This window comes from Muntiacus reevesi, chromosome X (genome assembly GCF_963930625.1).
Source record: "Muntiacus reevesi chromosome X, mMunRee1.1, whole genome shotgun sequence".
Taxonomy (NCBI): domain Eukaryota; kingdom Metazoa; phylum Chordata; class Mammalia; order Artiodactyla; family Cervidae; genus Muntiacus; species Muntiacus reevesi.
In genome coordinates, this window is record NC_089271.1 from 16,915,535 (window position 1) to 16,935,937 (window position 20,403).

General features: G+C 39.8%; 1 protein-coding gene and 1 pseudogene across 2 annotated transcripts in view; one reads left to right on the forward strand and one right to left on the reverse strand.

Moving 5' to 3' along the window:
• ADGRG2 (adhesion G protein-coupled receptor G2) overlaps window positions 1-20,403 on the reverse strand; it is a 122,267-nt gene that overhangs the window by 37,816 nt on the left and 64,048 nt on the right. For both annotated transcript variants that reach the window (XM_065915760.1, XM_065915761.1), the window contains exons 3-6: window positions 6,494-6,529; window positions 3,287-3,325; window positions 3,163-3,186; window positions 1,716-1,754 (exon numbers count right to left, since the gene is read on the reverse strand). In XM_065915760.1, coding sequence (XP_065771832.1) covers window positions 1,716-1,754; window positions 3,163-3,186; window positions 3,287-3,325; window positions 6,494-6,529 — 138 coding nt within the window. The remainder of the gene's footprint in view (window positions 1-1,715; window positions 1,755-3,162; window positions 3,187-3,286; window positions 3,326-6,493; window positions 6,530-20,403) is intronic.
• Window positions 15,024-19,294, forward strand: LOC136153708 (etoposide-induced protein 2.4 homolog pseudogene; annotated as a pseudogene).

Here is a 20,403-nt window from a genome sequence, read left to right on the forward strand (position 1 = left end):
ATTAATATAATAATAATGTAGTATTACTGACAGATAAAATTATCCTCAGAGATGTAGAGAATATCCAACTACAGTCATATAATAAGCTCATAGCAGAACCAGGAGAGAATTGTTCAAAGTCTTGATTCATAGGCAAATATTAACATATTCTGAGGAAGCAAACCTTAGAAATAACTTGTCAACATACTCTGGGGACAGAGCCCATGGCTCAGTTTCCAGTGAAGAGAGAATCAGGCTCATAAATCCTTACTGTAAGGATCATGTAAGAGACTGTGTTCAGGGCACAGACTTGCTAAGAAGGTCTGTCTCCTAGGGTTAGTGGCAAGTTCTGAAGAAAACATCAAAGTCAGATCTTGGAGGAGCACTTAATGATGATGGTAGTTCAGAAATCTCATTTCTATATGTTATTGACGAGTTTCTGTTTCAGTATGTGAAAGAGCCATGGGCAATGATTGGTGGTAATCATAAAAGCTGATAGCATTTTGCATTAAGAATCCTTTAAATATATTGCTTGCTCCAATACATTCCTTTCCAGAGTAAATAAAACACAACTGTGAAATGATCTCCTGGTTCTAGTGAAAAAAGAAAGTGCTTTTAGGGAAGAAAGTTCTTCAGCCTCACAAATAAAAAATGCATAAGGGAACCTATGGAATTGAGAGGAAGATATAATAATATGACATAGTCTCAGCTCTGGGCAAAGGTATAGTTACACATTCTCATCCATTGCTGGCAGGAATGTTGTTGGTTACAACTTTTCTAGAAGGTAATTGCGTAGTAGGTGTCAAGGGCCTTAAAATATTCATAATGCTGACCCAAATAAGTCCAATCCTTGAAGCTCATTCTACAGAAATCAGGGAGGAATGCAGAGATATTGGCACAAGGATGTTCACTGCAACAATTTCTATTTGAAAAGTAAAAACAAATTTAATGTTCACATATGGTACAAGATGGAATATTATCAAGTCACTAATAGTTGTGGATGCTGAACAGGGTCTCTGTGACAATCTAGAAGGGTGAGATGGAGAGGGAGATGGGAGGGAGGTTCAGGAGGGAGGGGACATGGGTGTACCTATGGCTGATGCTTGCTGATGTTTGACAGAAAACCACAAAATTCTGTAAAGCAATTATCCTTCAATTAAAAAAATAAATGAAGTGGCAAAAATAAATAAATAAAATCAATTGAAGCAAAAAAGTAGTAATGGATGCTGGAAAACACTTATAGCTTAGTATGAAGTCAAAAGGGCAAGATATAAAAATTTATGTAAACTATGACAATTTTGTTATACACATATACATACTATATATGTATATGTGATAGTGAATGGAAATATACCAAATTATTATCAGTAATAGTCTTAGGAAAATAATATTAAAAATGATTATAATTTTCCTCTTTGCATTTTTCTATATTCCTCATTTTTATGAGTTAAGATGAATTACTACTATTATTTTACTTAAATATGTTATTTTATTTAAATTCCATTTAAAATGGTATTTTAAATGGAATGCTATTGCCATAAGAGTTTGGAAGCTCAGAAGTGTGGTGACACCAAAACTATATAGTTCAGGGTCAAAGTAAAATGAGTAATAAGTTAACAGTTGGAGTCATAGGAAATGGGCAAGGAGATAACTTTTACTAACCCAGAGGAACACAGTGAGAAACTCAAGAAGCCACAGAAGACAAGTTATTATATTCAGAAATAACTGGACAGTACCTGTTCTGTTCAAAGTAGATAACACGCTTGAAGTAGCATCTGAAATAAAATAATAAAAATTAGCACAATTATTGGCATGATTAACAAATACATGCATCTTCACAGGTTCCTTAAACATTTCACTTTCCCTCAAATCCTGGAGAAGTTAATTAAGAGAGTTTTGCAAAAGCCAGGTGGCACTAGCAAATGTATGTGTTGCCCACACCCTTACCACACTATCTACTCCCCAACTCCCACAGACAATGCCTGAGAAGCATTCATTCATTTAAAAATGTGTTTCCTGAACACACGTTATGTACCTAAAACACAGCAACACTCCTATAATTACTACATTTAAATAAACTCATTCATGTTGCTTAATATTTTGTCCCCTTTTTTCTCTATCATAATAAAAGTCCCTAAGGGATATGACACTTCTACAGTTAGTGCTAACTTTAATACATAGCCCTGTAGATGCTTAATGCATTTGTACCTAATGGTATACTCTTATAAAGCAATCTTTAAGGAAATCTAATTTAAATTTGGAGATCTTGAACATGGTATTCACCTAAGGTAATCTCATTTTGATCTTGTTTTACTTAAAATCTATCCTATTGGTATTTCTTTAAATGAAAATCCTTCTAAATTTATTATTCTGGATGAAATTTAAAGGGGAAAAAAAGATATGTATTATATTATCATACTTAAAAAAAAACCCACATAAATGGGATCTAAAAACTACTGCCAAAGTGATTTTGAAGCTTTTCTTTCACTGTAAAAAAGTAATTGCACATACCCACTGGACCAAAAGTGAATTTAAACCAGTTTTGATCAGCATGCGTTGCATCTCTTAATTGTTTAGCTCCTTAACCACCAACCACATGGTGAGATTTCATCTTAACTAAGGGACTGTGAAAAGTGTTGGGTTTTGACTGCAGTAAGATGGAAGCTGTCTACCCACAGAGGAAGGGAACAAAGTGTGCTGCCTTGCCCACCTCTCTCAAATTCAGCCCAATTCTTTGCTCTTTTCCTGAAGCCAGAGTGTTGTTTTTTTTTTTTTTTTTGGTATTTGATACTATTTAAAAATTCATAAAATCATCTGTAAAAGGCTGTCTTTCAACACTCTGTGCCTCTAAATCCAGGCTGAATCATATTAAAGTCACTGGATGTGCTTTTCCCATTTAAACAATCTGTCCTGTACAGTGTGTTGGCATGATTCCGGAAAATAAGGAAGGCTCTCAAAATGTGATCGATAGTTCTTTCCTTTCAGAGAATAGTTGGAGTGGCAGACACTGTTCTCCCTCCACGATAAAGCAAAAAGTCTAGGTTGCTCTCCAGGGTTGAGGGTCTGGGGGATTTTTTGTGTTCGTGTTTGTTATTTGAATAAGGAAACTTTAAATATCATTCATTACACATTCATTCATTATATTAAGGGTTCAATTTTTACTTGCTTTAGAAAACTTCTTACCATTTAGGCTTGCAGTTTCAACCTCTTTTATCCCAAAGAAAAAAGACAAAAGTATAATTAAAGCAAAGCTTAACAAGTTGGGGTAAATCTAAGTTAAATTTTTTCAAAATCTTGCCTGGAGTACCATTGGAGTAGGGGACAAAACCAACGCGAGATGATTCAGCTGCAGGAGAAAAAAAATTCCAATAAATACTTTGAAGCAAATTTATTTACTGAATTTTAAGGAGTTAGAACTTTTGAGATATAATTATGAAAAGTAGACAACATGCCATCAGACCAATATCTAGTTAAATCTGTAAGTCCCATAATCACTCAGTGAGTATACATTTTATCAGAAAATCACAAAGAAAGAACCTAGGAGATGAAATAAATATAACTATTTCATTTCACAGCCAACGTAAGACTCGACTGCAAAGCCTGCTGTGATGTATAGAATATTATGGAAATAAGTTTAGGGACCACAGCAAAGTATTTTCAAATTTTTTCAGCCAGACAGTTCTAGACACGTTATAGTTTAATAATTTGACACATAGGTTCTACTCTGTTTATAATCACACCTGGTAACTCTACTCACAGTGAATTTAGTATTTAAAAAAACAACATTGCTATCAGTCAATAGTGTACTACCTAACACAATTTCCTGGTAAGTTATTTTAAAATACGGCTGCTACTAAGGCAATCAATCAGATTGTAAATTTCCTGTGGAATAACTCCACTTACACTAAGAGATCAGTCAAATGCACATGCTTTGTATGTTTAAATATTAAAAAGATCCAATAGCTTGACCTCTCCATATACACAGGACAAAGAAACAGTTTACAACTAAAAGAAGCTTTGCAGTAGGGAGCCTGATATTCAGCTGGTAGGGACAACATCTGGGTGTGTCAAGGCACTTGGCTGGCCTGTCTGTTTGAGACCACTCATGCGCTGGCTGAAACACACACACCCTGTCTGTCCTACATTATTGCTTCCAAATTTTGTCATTGACTACATTTTTTTAGTTCTTTCATTTATTTATTTAACTACATTTTAAAAACTTACCAAGTATATTTCTTGAGAAGCAAGGCAGTTCTTGAGCAATAACATTCAAAGTATGAATACAGAATTCTTTATTTTTGGCGCAGAACAATATAATTGGCCAAAGCTGGTTTTTAATGAATGACTATTCATTTTTCTGAATGGTAACACCACCCAAAGAGGCCTGCAGGCACAGTTGTCTGTCCATCCCTGGATGTGTGCTGGCTTTCCCCTTTGGGCCCCAAGACTGTGCCCTAGCATTCATGTATGCTTCCAAACCCTGATCTCATTCCATGCAAACAGCGCTTTACAAAGATATCATTGTGATTAAGTCTAAGAAGACTAATGCAGCACAAGAAAAGTACAGTGGTTCATTTTATCCTAGAAGTGTAACAACGAAGGAGCAAACTAGCTTAGTAAAAAGAGCTTTGGCTTTGGAGATTTGCCATCCTGGGTCTGAATCTTTGCCTGATGACTTAATAATAACAATCACTATTACTTGCTGAGGGTTTACTCTGTGCCGGGCACATGTGTTATCTCATTTCATTTTCACAACTTCCCTATGAAGTAAGTACTGTTATTCTCCCCAAGTTATAGATGAAGAAACTGAGGCACAGTAAGGTGAAGGAATTTGTCCAAAGTCACACAACTAGCAATGGAGATGGGAGGGTAGTGGCCAAATTCAAACCCAAGTAGTGTGGCTCCAGAGAATGAGCAAGTTTCATCCTGTCTGAGCATCAGTTTCCTCATCTAAATGTGAATATAATGATCCCTATACTGTAAGATTACCATACTGTAAGACTGGAAGCAGAATGAGTGTCGGAAGACTCCTAGGCATGTAGTATGTGCATGAGCCGTAACAGTGATTACTAATTTTAAGTGACTGAATTAATAACAGTAGAAACTCATTTTCATGCAACTAAGGACATGGCATCTGGTCCCATCACTTCATGGGAAATAGATGGGGAAACAGTGGAAACAGTGTCAGACTTTATTTTGGGGGGCTCCAAAATCACTGCAGATGGTGATTGCAGCCATGAAATAAAAAGACGTTTGCTCCTTGGAAGGAAAGGTATGACCAATCTAGACAGCATATTAAAAAGCAAAGACATTACTTTGCCAACAAAAGTCTGTCTAGCCAAGGCTATGGTTTTTTCAGTGGTCATGTATGGATGTGAGAGTTGGACTGTGAAGAAAGCTGAGCGCCAAAAAATTGATGCTTTTGAACTGTGGTGTTGGAGAAGACTCTTAAGAGTCCCTTGGACTGCAAGGAGATCCAACCAGTCCATCCTGTAGGAGATCAGTCCTGGGTGTTCATTGGAACGACTGATGCTGAAGCTGAAACTCCAATACTGTGGCCACCTGATGTGAAGAGTTGACTCATTGGAAAAGACCCTGATGCTGGGAGGGATTGGGGGCAGGAGGAGAAGGGGACGACAGAGGATGAGATGGTTGGATGGCATCACCGACTCGATGGATATGAGTTTGAGTAAACTCCAGGAGCTGGTGATGGACAGGGAGGCCTGGCGTGCTGCGATTCATGGGGTTGCAAAGAGTCAGACATGACTGAGTGATTGAACTGAACTGAAGGACAGAACATGAGTTGACTCACTCCTTATACAAGAAAAAAACTGTTCTGTAACAAAAGATTGTTACATATATGTTACAGAAAGAGAGAAATACAGAAGGAGGAGTCAGAGAAGCTATCTGCTGCCTCTTGAGGGAAAAGGCTCTTTGAAATTAAGTAAGTTACTCAACTGTTACAGGCATCACTGTGTCATTAACTAAGGGATGGCGGGATCACTTTATCCCTGAGGTCCCATTACAGCCAGCAGTCTCAAATGTGGCTTCTGTTCCTGGTTCCTGCCAAGATGGGTCCCAGTTATAAATTTTTAAAATCATTTGCCTTCCCATTCTCATGAGTCCTAAGCCTTTTGAAAGATATTCATTTAGTGCAGTGCTAAGGAAGTATATTTAAGAGAACATTTCAATGCTCTACAGCAACATTCAGCATGTTTATGTTCTTGATACTCTTCAGGAGACTTATGAACTAGAATACTAAAAAGAACATTGAAGAACATTAGTAGCTACCATGATGAAAATCCACAATTTAGTCTCCAGCTGTTTAACCATGTGGAGGGATAGGTATGCTTGTCCTGTTGTCTTTTGCTATTGATTTCTCAGGTGTAGGTTTAATGACAGAATTTAAGTAAGCTTCATTCAAGAAAACAATTTTGCTGGATCTGACATTGCATGGAGAACTTTTAGAATATTTTCCTGAAATGCCCCCAAAGTCATGAAATAACAGTCTTACCAGATGGTGACAGCAAACTGGAATTGTAAGCATGTTCTGTTGAGGAAAAAGGTGATTTAAAGTTAGCTTGTAGATAAACAACAAGGACCTACTATATAACACAGGGCACAATATTCAATAACCTATAAAGAATTTGAAAAGCCATATATATATATAGCTGAACCACTTTGCCGTATACCTGAAACACAACATTGACAGTAAATCAACTATACTTCAATGAAAAAAATTTTAAATCAACAAAATTGGTTTAGTTAGTACATGAATTTGTACATTAACATCTTTAATGGGAATGAATGTAAAATGAATTACAAATAGCTACCAAAAGAGGGCAGTATGATAATTTACTATTATTTTCAACAGTCTAATCAGTTCTATCAATTCTCCACAAAGACTTATCTCTGGTGAAGCAATTCTTCCAATTTAACTATTGACAGTGCTCTATATATTTGTTATAAAATGGTCTAGTACATTTCAGACTAAAAATGATGACTAAGAACTTTGGTTGTTGGCTAATGTTCATTAGAATGTGTAAAAGTAAATGTGTATACCTGCATAAATTAAACTTCCCTTAACTGTATTTCTTTTTATACCTATTAGCACAGACTTTATATCTCTAATTAAACCACTTATTTATTCTGAGTTAAACTAGATCAGATGCCTCTGGGTATAAAAACTACAAGAACTGTTGTGTTATTTATTTGGGGAGGATGCTCAGATTCCTTAAAAGAAAAGTAATTCTATTTTTTCTCAATGAAAATGAATACACTTACTGGAGAAACTTCAGAAAACACAGATAAACAAAATGAAGAAAATTAAAACGACCTATAATTTCACCATCCAGAGATAATACATATAAATCTGTGGTGCTGGAGAAGACTCTTGCAAGTCCCTTGGACTGCAAGATCAAACCAGTTAATCCTAAAAGAAATCAACCCGGAATATTCCACTGGAAGGACTGAAACTAAAGCTGAAGCTCCAATACTTTGGCCACCTGATGCGAACAACCGACTCATTGCAAAAGACCCTGATGCTGGGAAAGATTGAGGGCAGGAGGAGAAGGCAGCAACAAAGGATGAGATGGTTAGATGGTATCACTGACTCAGTGGACGTGAGTTTGAGCAAACTCTGGGAGATAGTGAAGGACAGGGAAGCCTGGTGGGCTACAGTTCATGGGGTCACAAAGAGTTGAACATGACTGAGCAACAAAAATGTACAATAAGATCATGTCACAAATTTCTATTTGTAACATGATTTTTCTCATAACACTATATCCTAAACATTGTGCTGTATCATTAAACAATTATTATCCCCAATATAATTTTGTGATGACTGCATTGCATTTCATTGATTGGATGTGCCACTAATTTATAAACATCCTTTTATGGACATTTTAGTGTGTACAATTTGTCATGATTACAAAAATGCTGCAAGAAATCTTCTTGGTAAATTTTTGCATACACACTCAGTTATTTCCTTCAGAAATTCCATGAATTTTGATTGCCAAAATGACCTACAGAAAACAGACCAATTTATACTGCCCTTTGCAGTACATGACTATTACTTTCCCAAACTCTAACCCACATAGGGTATTGCTTTATAAATTTTTTAACTGTTTTTAGTTACAAAGGAATGGTTATTTCCATAGTAGTATCTGATACACAATTAAAAAGAAAGAATAAGTATACTGAAAACTAAAATTGCACAGTGAAACATACCTGGTAACTTGTGGGAACCTATTTTCCTTACATGGTGGTAGGGTACTGACTATTTTCTGGGATAAATAAAACCCAGTTTTGCTTGAAAGCACACTGAATGAGTGTTCAAGTGGATAGTGCAGAGTAGTTAGTGCCTTGATTCCGTAATTTAAATGGCACTGCCTCTTCTCAGTCTCTGTCCTTCAATACATCCCTCATTCTACCTTAATAATCCACCAATCAAAAGAGTCTGTTGCATTAACAGGATTTTAATTTTGAGGATGCTCCAGGGAGCACTAAGGAGAAATCAGTCATTCACAACTTAGAATGAATTAATTCCAATTGGCTGAAGTCTTATTATGCAGTAAAGATCTACCATCCTGAGCTATGTTGAAAATTTCTGGGAAGAATCAACATTCAGTATGGGCTACCTGAAAATGACACATTGGTTTAGGCAGGTGAGGTAGAGTAGGGGTGGGAACATGGCACAGACAGAACAGCACTGAGGAAAAGTTGAGATCAGGAAAAAGGGATGGAGAGTGATGCTGCAGGACAACACAGAATAATATTGCTTCCTTTTTAATTTTGCCCAGTGGCTGACCTGAGTCACCAATGGTTTCTACCTTCTCCATTGTAAATTCCTTTGATGAGAACTATATACCCACAGAGAAAGGGGCTGATTTGTGCTTTACCTCTTTCTTAGATGCTAGAGGAAATGGACAACTCAGGAGTTACAGGAGAGCCAGAGTAGAGAAGGGAACTTTACTGGGCCATATCTGGGTAGACAGGTTTGGTAGGCATGGACTCACAATCAAGAAAAACCTGATCAAAAGACAGATCAAGGGCTAGACCAGTCCAGCCTACAGGGCTCCCAGCAGAGACCTACACTGATGAAGGGAGGGAATCCAGTAAATAAAAGCTAGAGATTTTTAAACTGTTATTGTCCACTTTTTTCCTTTGGCTTTTTTCCCCCTTCTAATGGCCCAATTATCAATGACTAACATTTTATTCACTTTTTCTGTCTCTGATTATAATGCTCCACATCACTCCTCCTAGTTCAACATAGAGATGTCCCCATAGGCCTTCCACTTTCCTGAGTATCAGCCTCTGTTTCTCTTGGGCTCTCTCCTAAATCACTTCCCATTTGTTACTAGCAAAGAGGTAGTCGGCATTTCCAGTGAGTCATATATTTGAGTTCCATGCCACTCAGGAGACAAAACATTTCCATTGTTAAAAAGATTCACAAGCAATGAAAGGAAAAACACTTAAATTTTTCAGACTTTTCTTTGGAAACTTACAAAAAGCAAAATTCAAAGCATTATTCATTTATTGAAGTGTCGATTTAAGTCCATAAGTAAAATTATGTGATCTGTCTATAAAACTTATTCAATATGACTCCCTAGTGATTTTTTAAAAACAAAGTCCATATATTCCAATTATAATGAACAGGAGTTTGGCATGGCTAAAGTTTGAATGGAAGTCAAATGGAGGAACTGGCAACTCAAGAAACTGACCCCCTCCTCTCCTCCACGGAGTCTCTTTCCCTACATCACCTCCCTGGCACATTCTTTCAAAGTTATTGCCACCACTTCCTCAAATCCAATCCCACATGGCCAAGTGTGGTCTGAGCACTGCCATGTGAACACCTTACTCTCATTGCCTCTCCAACCCTACATTTCTAAGAATTAGTCCCTCATTGCCCCACAGCATTTCCATACCTAATCATTCTTGAATTGGATAGACTGCTGGAAATGTAACAGGGAATGGACAATTTTGACTCCACGTTGGATCTGTTTCTTTGACTGTAACCTTTGCTTTTCTTTGCTTTTGTTAATATAATCATACATAATGGCCTGCCTCAGGGAACCCTACCCTTCTGTTAAAGTTCCTTTGTTCAGTTATCAGGGAGACAATCTGACCCTGTCCACCTGGAAATCGCTGCAGAAAAGAAATTAATATAACCCCAATTTTTCAAGATAAATGGCCTTTTTCCTTTACTTCACCTCCCCCAAGTCTGTTCTATAAAAGAACCTGGCATCCAGACCCCATAAAATGGTTATTTTGAGACATTAGTCTGCCATCTTCTTGGTCTGCTGTCTTACCAAATAGTTGTTATTCCTTGCCTCAACACCTGTCTGTAGACTTAGTGGCCTGTTGTGCAGCAAGCGGAGTGAGCTTGACTTAGTAATATCAGATGAACAATTTAAGCTGGAAACTTTAGTACGTTAGTTTTCTGTTGCTACTGTAACAAATTACCATGAAATTAGTGGTTTAAGACAATGCAAATTCATTATGTTAGAGTTCTACAGGTCAGAAGTCCACCAGGTCTGGTCAGTCTTGCCAGACTAAAATCAGGGTGTCAACAGCCTGCATTCCTTTCTAGAGGCTGAGGGAAAATGTGTGTCCTTCTTATTTGGATAAATGGCAGTTCCTTGCAGTTGGAGCACCCAGGTCCTCATTTTCTTGCTGGCTGTAAGAAGGTTCAATTTTAGAAGACACCCACATTTCTTGGCTCATGCTCCATTCCTGCATCTTCAAAGCTAGCTACAGTGGATGGGGTGGGGAAGTGCTTCTCATGTAGCATCCCTCTGAATCACTGTTCTGCCTCTCTCTTCCACTTTTAAGAATGCAAGTGATTAGACTGTGCCCACCCAGGCTATCCAGGATCATCTCTCCATCCCATAGTCCTGATCTTTAATCATGTCTGCAAAATCCCTTAAAGGCTACATATTTAAGGTTCCAGGTATTAGGAGGGGACATCTTTGGGGAGTCATTATTTTTCCTCTTGACTCAAAAATTCAAATTTTTAAAATTATAGAGAATGAGTTGCAAGGAACCACACTTTGTGAAGAAAAAAACCCACAGGGGTTAAGTCAAGGGCCCAGAAGCCTAGAGTTAGTTTCAGCAATATAGCTGACTTTACAAACCAAAGTCTCACTCCTGACTCCTCCCATTCTCCACCTCCCACCCCCAGATCCAGTCATCCATCCTGTGCAATCTTCTCACCACAGCAGGGAGCTTTTGCAAGGATTAAAAAGAAATGATGTGTGTGATGACAGTGATAGTGAACACTGATTGATGCGTCCCGTGAGCCAGGCTTGACACTTGAAGGGCTTCATACATATTTTATGATTTAATCAGTCAACGACTATATGAAATATGTGGATTCCTTAGAATCAGTCCTCTTTAGTGTTTGAGAAACTAAGGCTGGGCAAGGTTCTGTGAATTGTTCCAAGCCCCCCTCAGAATTCTCTGTATAGCTGGGGTTTGAACCCCAGCAGCCTGATTTCAGAGGCTACCCTCTGGGCCTCTATTCTGCTTCCCATGATAAACTCTGCAGACCATAAATTAGTATATAAATGTGGAGTATTATTACTAATATTCCCTAACTTACCTCTCATCTTTCTTCCCATGCACACTGCCCACTTCTAAACCCATATCTTGATCGCCTCACACTTAAGTGAATTATTAGGAGCTGGAATCTTCTCAGCTGGAAAGGATCCTAACATTCTTCACATTTGACTTCTCCCCCAGTTCAGTGAGCCAGCCACCAAATGCATACCACTGGCCACAATTCCAATTGAGCTCCGTTGTTCTATCTTGCCCACATGATGGGACTCACACTGAAGTTTTTGAAAGTCTGAATTACTTACCAACATTTAAAAATCAGATTTCAAATAGAATTCCAAAATTTTACCCTTCCAAAATTGGAAGTTTCAGATGACCTCTGTCAGCTCTCTAGCCCTTGAAAGCATGCTCTGGCATGAAGCTGATGAATATGGCTCTCTCCTCTTTCTATCTTAAAAGTGTATTCACTGACTTCACCATTTACTTAGCACTGACTCCACCATTTACTGGGCACTGTTATTAATATTTAACTTTTTCCCCTGTATGTCTTGTTTTCCCAACTAAATGCTAAACTGCTTGATGCTTTATTATCTTCGGTAATCCAGTGCAGGGCTTTGTATGTGACAGATGTTCAAAATATGTTTGGATTACCTGATGACATCATTAAGGAGTCTCTATCAGAAACACACGACAGGTAGTTCAAGAGCAGGAATTTAATGCAAATACTGCAAGGGGTCAGGTCCCTGTGATACAAAGCACAGCAAGGGAAAGATGGGCAGATCTGAGAGCAGTGAGGCAGAGTCCATGAAGGGATGACGTAATACTTCTTAGATGGCTATTGCTCAGAATCTGCCCTCTGGAGTAGTAACCACAACTGTCATTCCATCCTGCCTAACATATCTTTCAAAGGAACACAAAAATGGCTATTCAAACAAACAAGTATCTCCTGCAGCAACGATCTCAATACTATACCTTATTGACCTTTCCTCTGTTCCTAATGCTCTCTTCCTGCTCCCTCACTCCTGATTCCTGGGGTCAACTCAAAAACAACCTGCACCCAAGTCATACAAGGTCATGTGTGAGGTTTCTGAGGTTTTTCCTTTTCTTCTGCTATTTGATATGTGGGAAATTTAAGACTTCAAATGGGAGACAGTTGGTTGTCTTTAAACCCGAAACTGTTGTAATAACTCTACTCCCAGCACATTCCCCCAACCCAAGTTGGATGGGAAAGATAAAGGCTTAATCTTTTAAGAGTGGATCTAAAAAGAATGACTACACCTGTTAGCAAGAGTATTTTAGACCCAACTAAAATTTGTAATCCAGTGACAAGTCCTTCCCTGGATTGAATTACTGTTTCAATGAGAGATGATTCAAAACAAGGTACCACGCCTTAGGCACTCTTATATGGGAACCCCAAACAAAACAATATTTTTTGTGATACTAGCTCTCAAGGACTCTTCCAAGAAGCATATTTTTCAGACTTTACTACATAACAGACAAAATGAATGAAAACATTTCTACAGTGATACAACCGTGTTTACTTGAGCTGTGACCATCTCACGTCACAGTGCTCAATAAATACTGACATAACGTTTTTATTAAACAATAATGACATCACTAAGAAAACTTCAGCTCCTAGCTGATGGAATTTCCCCAAGTGCAAACAACTGGCAATTGTAGGTGGGCCTTGGCCAAAATGGGAAGAGTGAAATGTGTTCTTGATCCCCCAGCCTCTGGGTCTTGCTCCTCTCCCGGGTGACGATAGGAGAACCACTCCAGAGCTGATCTGGCCTCTCTCAGGGGTTAACAGAACTAGCAGACAACCTAGGAGATGCATTTTGTGTGTATTTACATGAATTTTTTTCCGGGAAGAATAGAGTCCAAAAAGAAAGTCTATTTTAAGTTAACAAGCATGTATACAGCATTAGTATGACCCGGCACTTAGTAAATATTATCTCATAGTCCTCATGACAGTATTACATGGAAAGTAATCCCCATTTTATAGATGAGGAAACTAAGGCACAGGGAGGTCAAATAACATGGAAAGGGATAGAGCTAGGGTCTGAGCCTAGCCTTTCCAGCCCTGCTACATTGGGCTGCTTTTCACCTTGGGCTGTGATCTAAAACGATGGGCCACTGACCTGTTGGCCATCCACCCTGCTCGACCAGGAAGGACGTGCACTTTAGGAAGGAGGAGAGCCTTGAAGTAAACTATTTGACAGGTGAGTGATATGAGAGCATCATCCCCCACTTCCCAGTGTCTGTGCAGTTAGACATATAGACAGTAATCTAGGCTTCTGGTCAAGGCCAGTGCAGATAATGGAGTACCTGGGTTGTGCTTTCCATTGTAAAATGCTAGCCACGACTTGGGTTCACTGTACTTCTAAAGGCTCGTAGCTTCTGGAGCTTTTCAGTCTGATATGTAAATGCTGCTTAGTGCTTCAAGAGGCAGCAAGGGAGTGTGCCTCTATTGAATGCTGGCATTATGTCCAGGCATCTTCATGGAATCTACCTCCATGACCATGAAACATGGCCCTCCATCCAGACCTCAGCTCCCTGGCCCTCCCCTCAGTTTCTCTGGCATCCCAGATGTCTCTTCAACACATCAGGCATAGCCTCACTTCAGGGCCTTTGCACTTGCTACTCCTTCTGCCTGAAATACTTTTCCCATAGAGAACCTCTTGGTTTGCCCTGGTGTCTCTTTCAAATGTTGCTCAAATATCATCTTCCCTGAGAGACTGATCCAGATCACTCTATTTCCAAAGGATGAACGAGCATGCCTCCTTAAATGACTTTAAATATGAATAAGAGACTAGGCTCTTAAGGGAGAGGTTCAAATGCTGGTTCTGCCATGAGTAAACTTCTGGCATTTCTCTGCTTGTATTTACTCATCTATAAAATGGGGGCAACTACTTTAAATGAAATTATATTACATTTACAAAGTATTTTTATCACAGTTTCCACAGTAAGTTGTAATGCTAATTCAGGCTATATGACTTTGCATCCTTGGATCAAGTTTACCTTTATATAATAAACTGTTTTTTCCTTAATGCAAACAATATGATATAAATAATTTGCAGAGGAGCATTTTTTAAAAATCATGTAGTTTCTCTCGAAGACTTGTATGATGTCATTTCCATTCTAATTCTAAAACATTCCTATCTATTCACTAATGCTTGAATAGTCAGAGTATCTACTATAACACTGTGTTTGTCTAATACAAGTTTCCTTAGCTTAGCAACATTTCCTAGAAAGACCATGGGTTCCATCATTTTGTATCACACATCAGGAAATGGAAGTTCACAGAAACCATTTCAGAGGTGAAGGAGACTTGAAATGACCTAGTAGAATATTGTGAATCCAGAAAAGTGGCAAAGGTAGTCACTTACACCATATTTCTTTACTTCAAAATTCATTTTATTTACCCACCATAGGCTGCATGAGGAAAGAGTGTGTGATCTTTATTTGAAATTAGCTTTTTCCTGGTTTTCTACTGCTGATCACAAACACTGGATACAGTTATCTCCATTGTCTTTGCTCAACACAAAAAAGGGAGGAAAATTTTACTTAAATCATTTGAAAGACAGTTATCTTTTAGGACTTGGAGTTCACTGGGAAAAAAGTATTACAACATAAGCCATAGGTCTGGAAAAGACTGGATACCAAACCAGTCCAAGCCCCTCAGTCTACAAGGGAGGGAAGAAGCTCAAGAACATGAAGGGATTTGCCCAAAGTTTGGTCATTTATTCCAATTTTTTCAAGGCCTACTGTATACGAGACACTGGGGGTATAAAGCAGGGAATAAAATATAAGCAGGAAATAAAACAAAACACCTGGCCACAAACAGAGTTTACATTTTAGAGATATTATGCAACTCACTTGAAAGTTTTAAATTTCTACTTTGAAAAATATTCTATCACTGAAAGTTCTTTACTAATCCAAACTTTATGTCGTTTGCATTACTAAAGGGAAAGAAGAGGCAAAGGTGTAGGTCATATAAGACACTACATTAAAAACAAGCACAACTGCCACTGACATCATTGCAAAGGCATCCTCAATTTACCTTGATGGTTTTTTACAGCACTGTGATCTTGTGAACACGAGGCTTCTTGCCAAGATCAATCTGTTTCTTCTTATTTCCTTGAAGTAAAGATGAACCCACCTCATGGTACATTTTAAACAGCATGTTCTCTTGGAACATCAACTTACTTCTTAATAGATTAAATCAGTGAAACTATTGCTTTTATTCCTCAGATGTCTCAATCTTTATTCAGTCCTTTGGAGGTAAAAATCCATCACAAGATAAATGAATATAGCAAAGTTTCAGTAAAAATTGTGTAAAAGTAACACCTTCCACTGCTTCAGGGACTAAACATTGAGGGAGTGGTTAAGGACCCAAGTTCGAGAATGCTGCTGCTGTTGTTCGTCAGTCACTTAGTCGTTTCCAAATCTTTGCAACCCCATGGACTGTAGCACTCCAGGCTTCCCTGTCCTTCACTGTCTCCCAGAGTTTGCTCAAACTCATGTCCATTCAGTCAGTAATGCCATTTAACCATCTCATCCTCTGTCACCCCCTTTTCCTCTTGCCCTCAATCTTCCCCAGCATCGGGGTGTTTTTCAATCAGTCAGCTGAGGTGACCAAAGTATTGGAGCTTCAGCATGTCTTTCCAATGAATATTCAGGGTTGAGTTCCTTTAGAATTGACTGGTTTGATCTCCTTGCAGTCCAAGGGACTCTCAAGAGTCTTCTCCAGCACCACAGCTTGAAAGCATCAATTCTTAAGTGCTCAGCCTTTTTTATGGTACAGCTCTGGAGAATGCCACCACTTCTACTTTTCACCTGTGTGAAGTGGCTCCAACTCTCCAAGCCTCAGTTCCCTCATTTAGAAAATGAAGGATTAACACCTAATTGTAGCTATTGTCAGGATTCACTAAGGTAACACATGGAGCTTTAGAAAAAATACTTATTTATTTGGCTGAGCCAGGTCTGAGTTGCTGCACGTGGGATCTTCGATCTTTGTTGTGGCATGTGAACTCTTAGTTGCAGCATGTGGGGTCTAGTTCCCAGACTGAGGATTGAATGCGGGTTTCCGGCACTGGGATTGTGGAGTCTTAGCCACTGGACCACCAGGAAAGTCCCACACAAAGTATTTTAAATGATGTGACAAATGGTAAACCTCTATGAAGACCCACTCTCTCTCCAGCCTTCTGTTCTTTCATCCTGCAGATACGGTTAGTTTAGGGACTCAACCTTTCAAAGTGAAGGAAAAGTCACTCAGTGTCTGACTCTTTGTGAGAGTCAGACTATACATGGACTATACAGTTCATGGAATTCTCCACGCCAGAATACTGCAGTGGGTAGCCTTTCCCTTCTCCAGGGGATCTTCCCAACCCAGGGAACGAATGCAAGTCTCCCATGTTTCAGGCAGATTCTTGACAGCTGAGCCACAAGGAAAGCCCAATACTGGAGTGGGTAGCCTGTCCCAGGAATCAAACCAGGGTCTCCTAGCATTGCAGGCAGATTCTTTACCAACTGAGCTATCAGAGAAAACAACCTTTCAAAACCTCAGGTTATCTCCATTTTCACTTGAGATCCCTAGCCCCTTTCAGTGTTTTTCAGATGGCTACCACTGTTTCAGCATCAAATCCAAACTGAAAATAACCAGGCACAGCATTATCCAATAGAACTTTCTGCAACAATGAAAATACTGTGTCTGCACTGTCCCATAAGGCAGCCACTAGCCCCGGGTGAACACTGAGCATTTGACATGTAACTAGTGTGACTGAGGAACTGAATTTTTAATTTCACTTAATTTTAATTAATTTAATTTTGAATAGCCACATGTGTCTAGTGGCTATCATATTAGAGACTGCAGGTCTAGAGGAAGAGGAGAAACCTGGAGTATCAAGAGTGGGCAAGTTTTTCCTAGAAGACCCCCAGCAGATTTTCCCAGGTGTCTCTCTGGGCAAAAGCCAGTCACATGCCTACTCCTAAATCAAATATTGGCAAGGAAAACCATTTCCACAGGTAGCTTAAAATAATCAGGATTCAGTGCAGGCACAGCAGCCCCAGCCCTGGCAGTGCCCACGCTAGAACGGGCAGCAGGGCACGGAGGGGCTCAGAGGAGCCAAGCTGGCCCGTGGTGGGCGAGGGGCCTGGCTGGAGCCAGAACCATGGCCGCAAGGCTCTTGGGTCCTTCATGATGAAATATCTGGGGATACTTCTCCTTTCTGTAGTTGATGGATGGTAGAGATGGCTGACAGTGTCAAAAACTTCCTGCAGGACCTTGCCAGAAGAATCAAAAGACTCCGTTCTGGGGAATTTGCACCATCTCAAAGCTAAATGCTTGAATTCAGCAAAAGAGACCAGAGCAGTGTCGAAGAGGGGCAAGCAGTGTCCTGGCTCAGAGGAGAGCCCAGAGCATAGAAAGGAAGCAGGAGAGTGAACCACATATTGTTAGTAGAATTTTTCAGTGCTGCACTTGGAATGGTGGAGTTTTCTGCTTCAGTCTCAACTCATTTTTTCAAGTGTTTATTCCTGTCCTTCAGTCAGTAATGGCCCAGATTATTGGTGATCCATCACTACATGGGGATGTCTGGTCGTGGCTGAAGTTCCTCCTTACATCACTTTTCAGTGCTCTCTGGGTGCTGCCCCTCTTGGTGCTCACCAAAGTTGTCAACACAATTTGGTTTCAGGATATAGGCGACCTGGTTGGCATTCAAAGTATTGGGGAGGAAGCCTCACCCATTCCCTAGTATCAGCAAAATAATTGCTGACAAGCTCTTCAACCGCTTGCTTCAGGCTCTCTTCCTCCTCCAAGGGATGTTTGTACGTCTCTTTCCCATCCATCTTATTGGTCAGCTGGTTAATCTCCTGCATACGTCTCTGCTCTACTCACTATACTGCTTTGAATATCGTTGGTTCAATAAAGGAATTGAAATACACCAGCAGTTGCCAAACATGGAAAGGAATTGGCCTTACTACTTTGGATTTGGTTTGCCCATGGCTTTCCTCACAGCAATGCAGTCCTCCTGCATTGTCGGTGGCTGCCTCTTCTCTATTCTCTTGCCTTTATTCATTATCAGCACCAATGAAGCAAAGACCCCTGGCAAAGCATACGTTTTCCAATTGTGCCTCTTCTCCTTGGTAGTTTTCTTAAGTAAAAGACTCTTCCACAAGACGGCTTACCTGCAGTCGGCCCTGAGTAGCAGAATTCTTCTGCAGAAGAATTCCCATCACCACACCCATCTCCTGCCAAACTGAAGGCTGCTGCGGGTCACTGAGTTGGTCACCCACCATCCAGAGTAGGCAGGTGGGATCAGAAGGACGCTGTGGCAGCTCTTCCTGGCTCACCTCCATCCCTTCCCAGGGAAGGTGGGGCCTACCCTGCCAAGGGCCCTGCCCACACTCCATTCTCTCCGAGGAATCCAGACTTTTGTCTCTGGTGAATGTAAAAGGCAGAATCTTCCTGACACCAACCCGTATGGATTTTAAACACCGGTGAGTCTGAAAGGCCCACAGGTTTTTCTGCAGTTCTTTTCTAGCATTTGCCAGCCCCATGCCTGGACTGATTTTAATACTCTTTCTCTCTGTGCCATTTCCCCTCTCACTTCCTCATCCTGCCTTCCACCACTCTTGGATGAATGGAATTTTTTAATTCTAGCTGTTGTATTTGGTGGACCTGTTATTTTTGTTTCTTAGTGAAGCACATATATTGGATGTGGGAGGGACAGGAGGCTCCTGGTCACTCCCTTTATATATATGTATATATATATGTGATATATATATATCAATGTCTTGTTTCTTGTAACTCAGGTTAGATTTTGCCTCTTGCTCCACTGCAAAATCAAAAAACAAAACACGAGCTTGAAGATACGGGACAGAAGAAAGACCTCACAGCCAGATCTCCGCTGGGTTTGAGGAATGATTTTTTCATCTTTCAGGCGAAAAAGCTTTTTTCACTGGTACATTTAAAGATCTGCCAAAGATAGGGAGGTACCAATTTCGGACAAGTGCCACTGCAACACGGAATGCTCAAAGAACCTGAACATTTAAACTCTGGAGATCTGAACTTGACTGCTGGCCACTTCAGGGTCTGTCTGGTGTTTCAAAGGAGTATTGTGGGTAAGCCACTCAGTCATGTCCGACTCTTTGAGACCCCATGGGCTGTGGCCCACCAGGCTCCTCTGTCCATGGAATTCTCCAGGCAAGAGCACTGGGCTGTGTTGCCATTCCCTTCTCCAGAGGATCTTCCCAACCCAGGGATCAAACGTGGGTCTCCAGCATTTGCAGACAGATTTTTTACCATCTGAGCCACCAGGGAAGCCTGGAATATTGGAAGCCAAAGGAATATTGGATGCTGCAAATAGGAACTGAAGGGGTAAACTTATTAAACCCTTTAAACCTGAAAAAAAAAAAAAAAGTCAGGATTTACTCATGAGAAGGGTGGAAAGAGGGAGCACACTACGAAGCCAGGCTTAGCCAGCAAGTAAAAAAACAAAACATGGTTGTAACATTAACAATCAGGAGTAAGTTCCACACAGCTTCTGTACTGTCTAGATCAGGAGTAAACTATAGTCCATGGGCCAAATCTTGCCCACCAACTGTATCTGCAACTCAAGTTTTACTGTCTCAAAACCACGCTTACTCATTTACATTAGTGGTTGGGACATAGACTTGGATTACTGTGATATTGAATGGTTTGCCTTGGAAACGAACAGAGATCATTCTGTCCTTTTTTAGATTGCACCCAAGGACTACATTCCGGACTCCTTTGTTGACTATGAGGGCTACTCCATTTCTTCTAAGGGATTTCTGCCCACAGTAGTAGATATAATGTTCATCTGAATTAAATTCGCCCATTCCAGT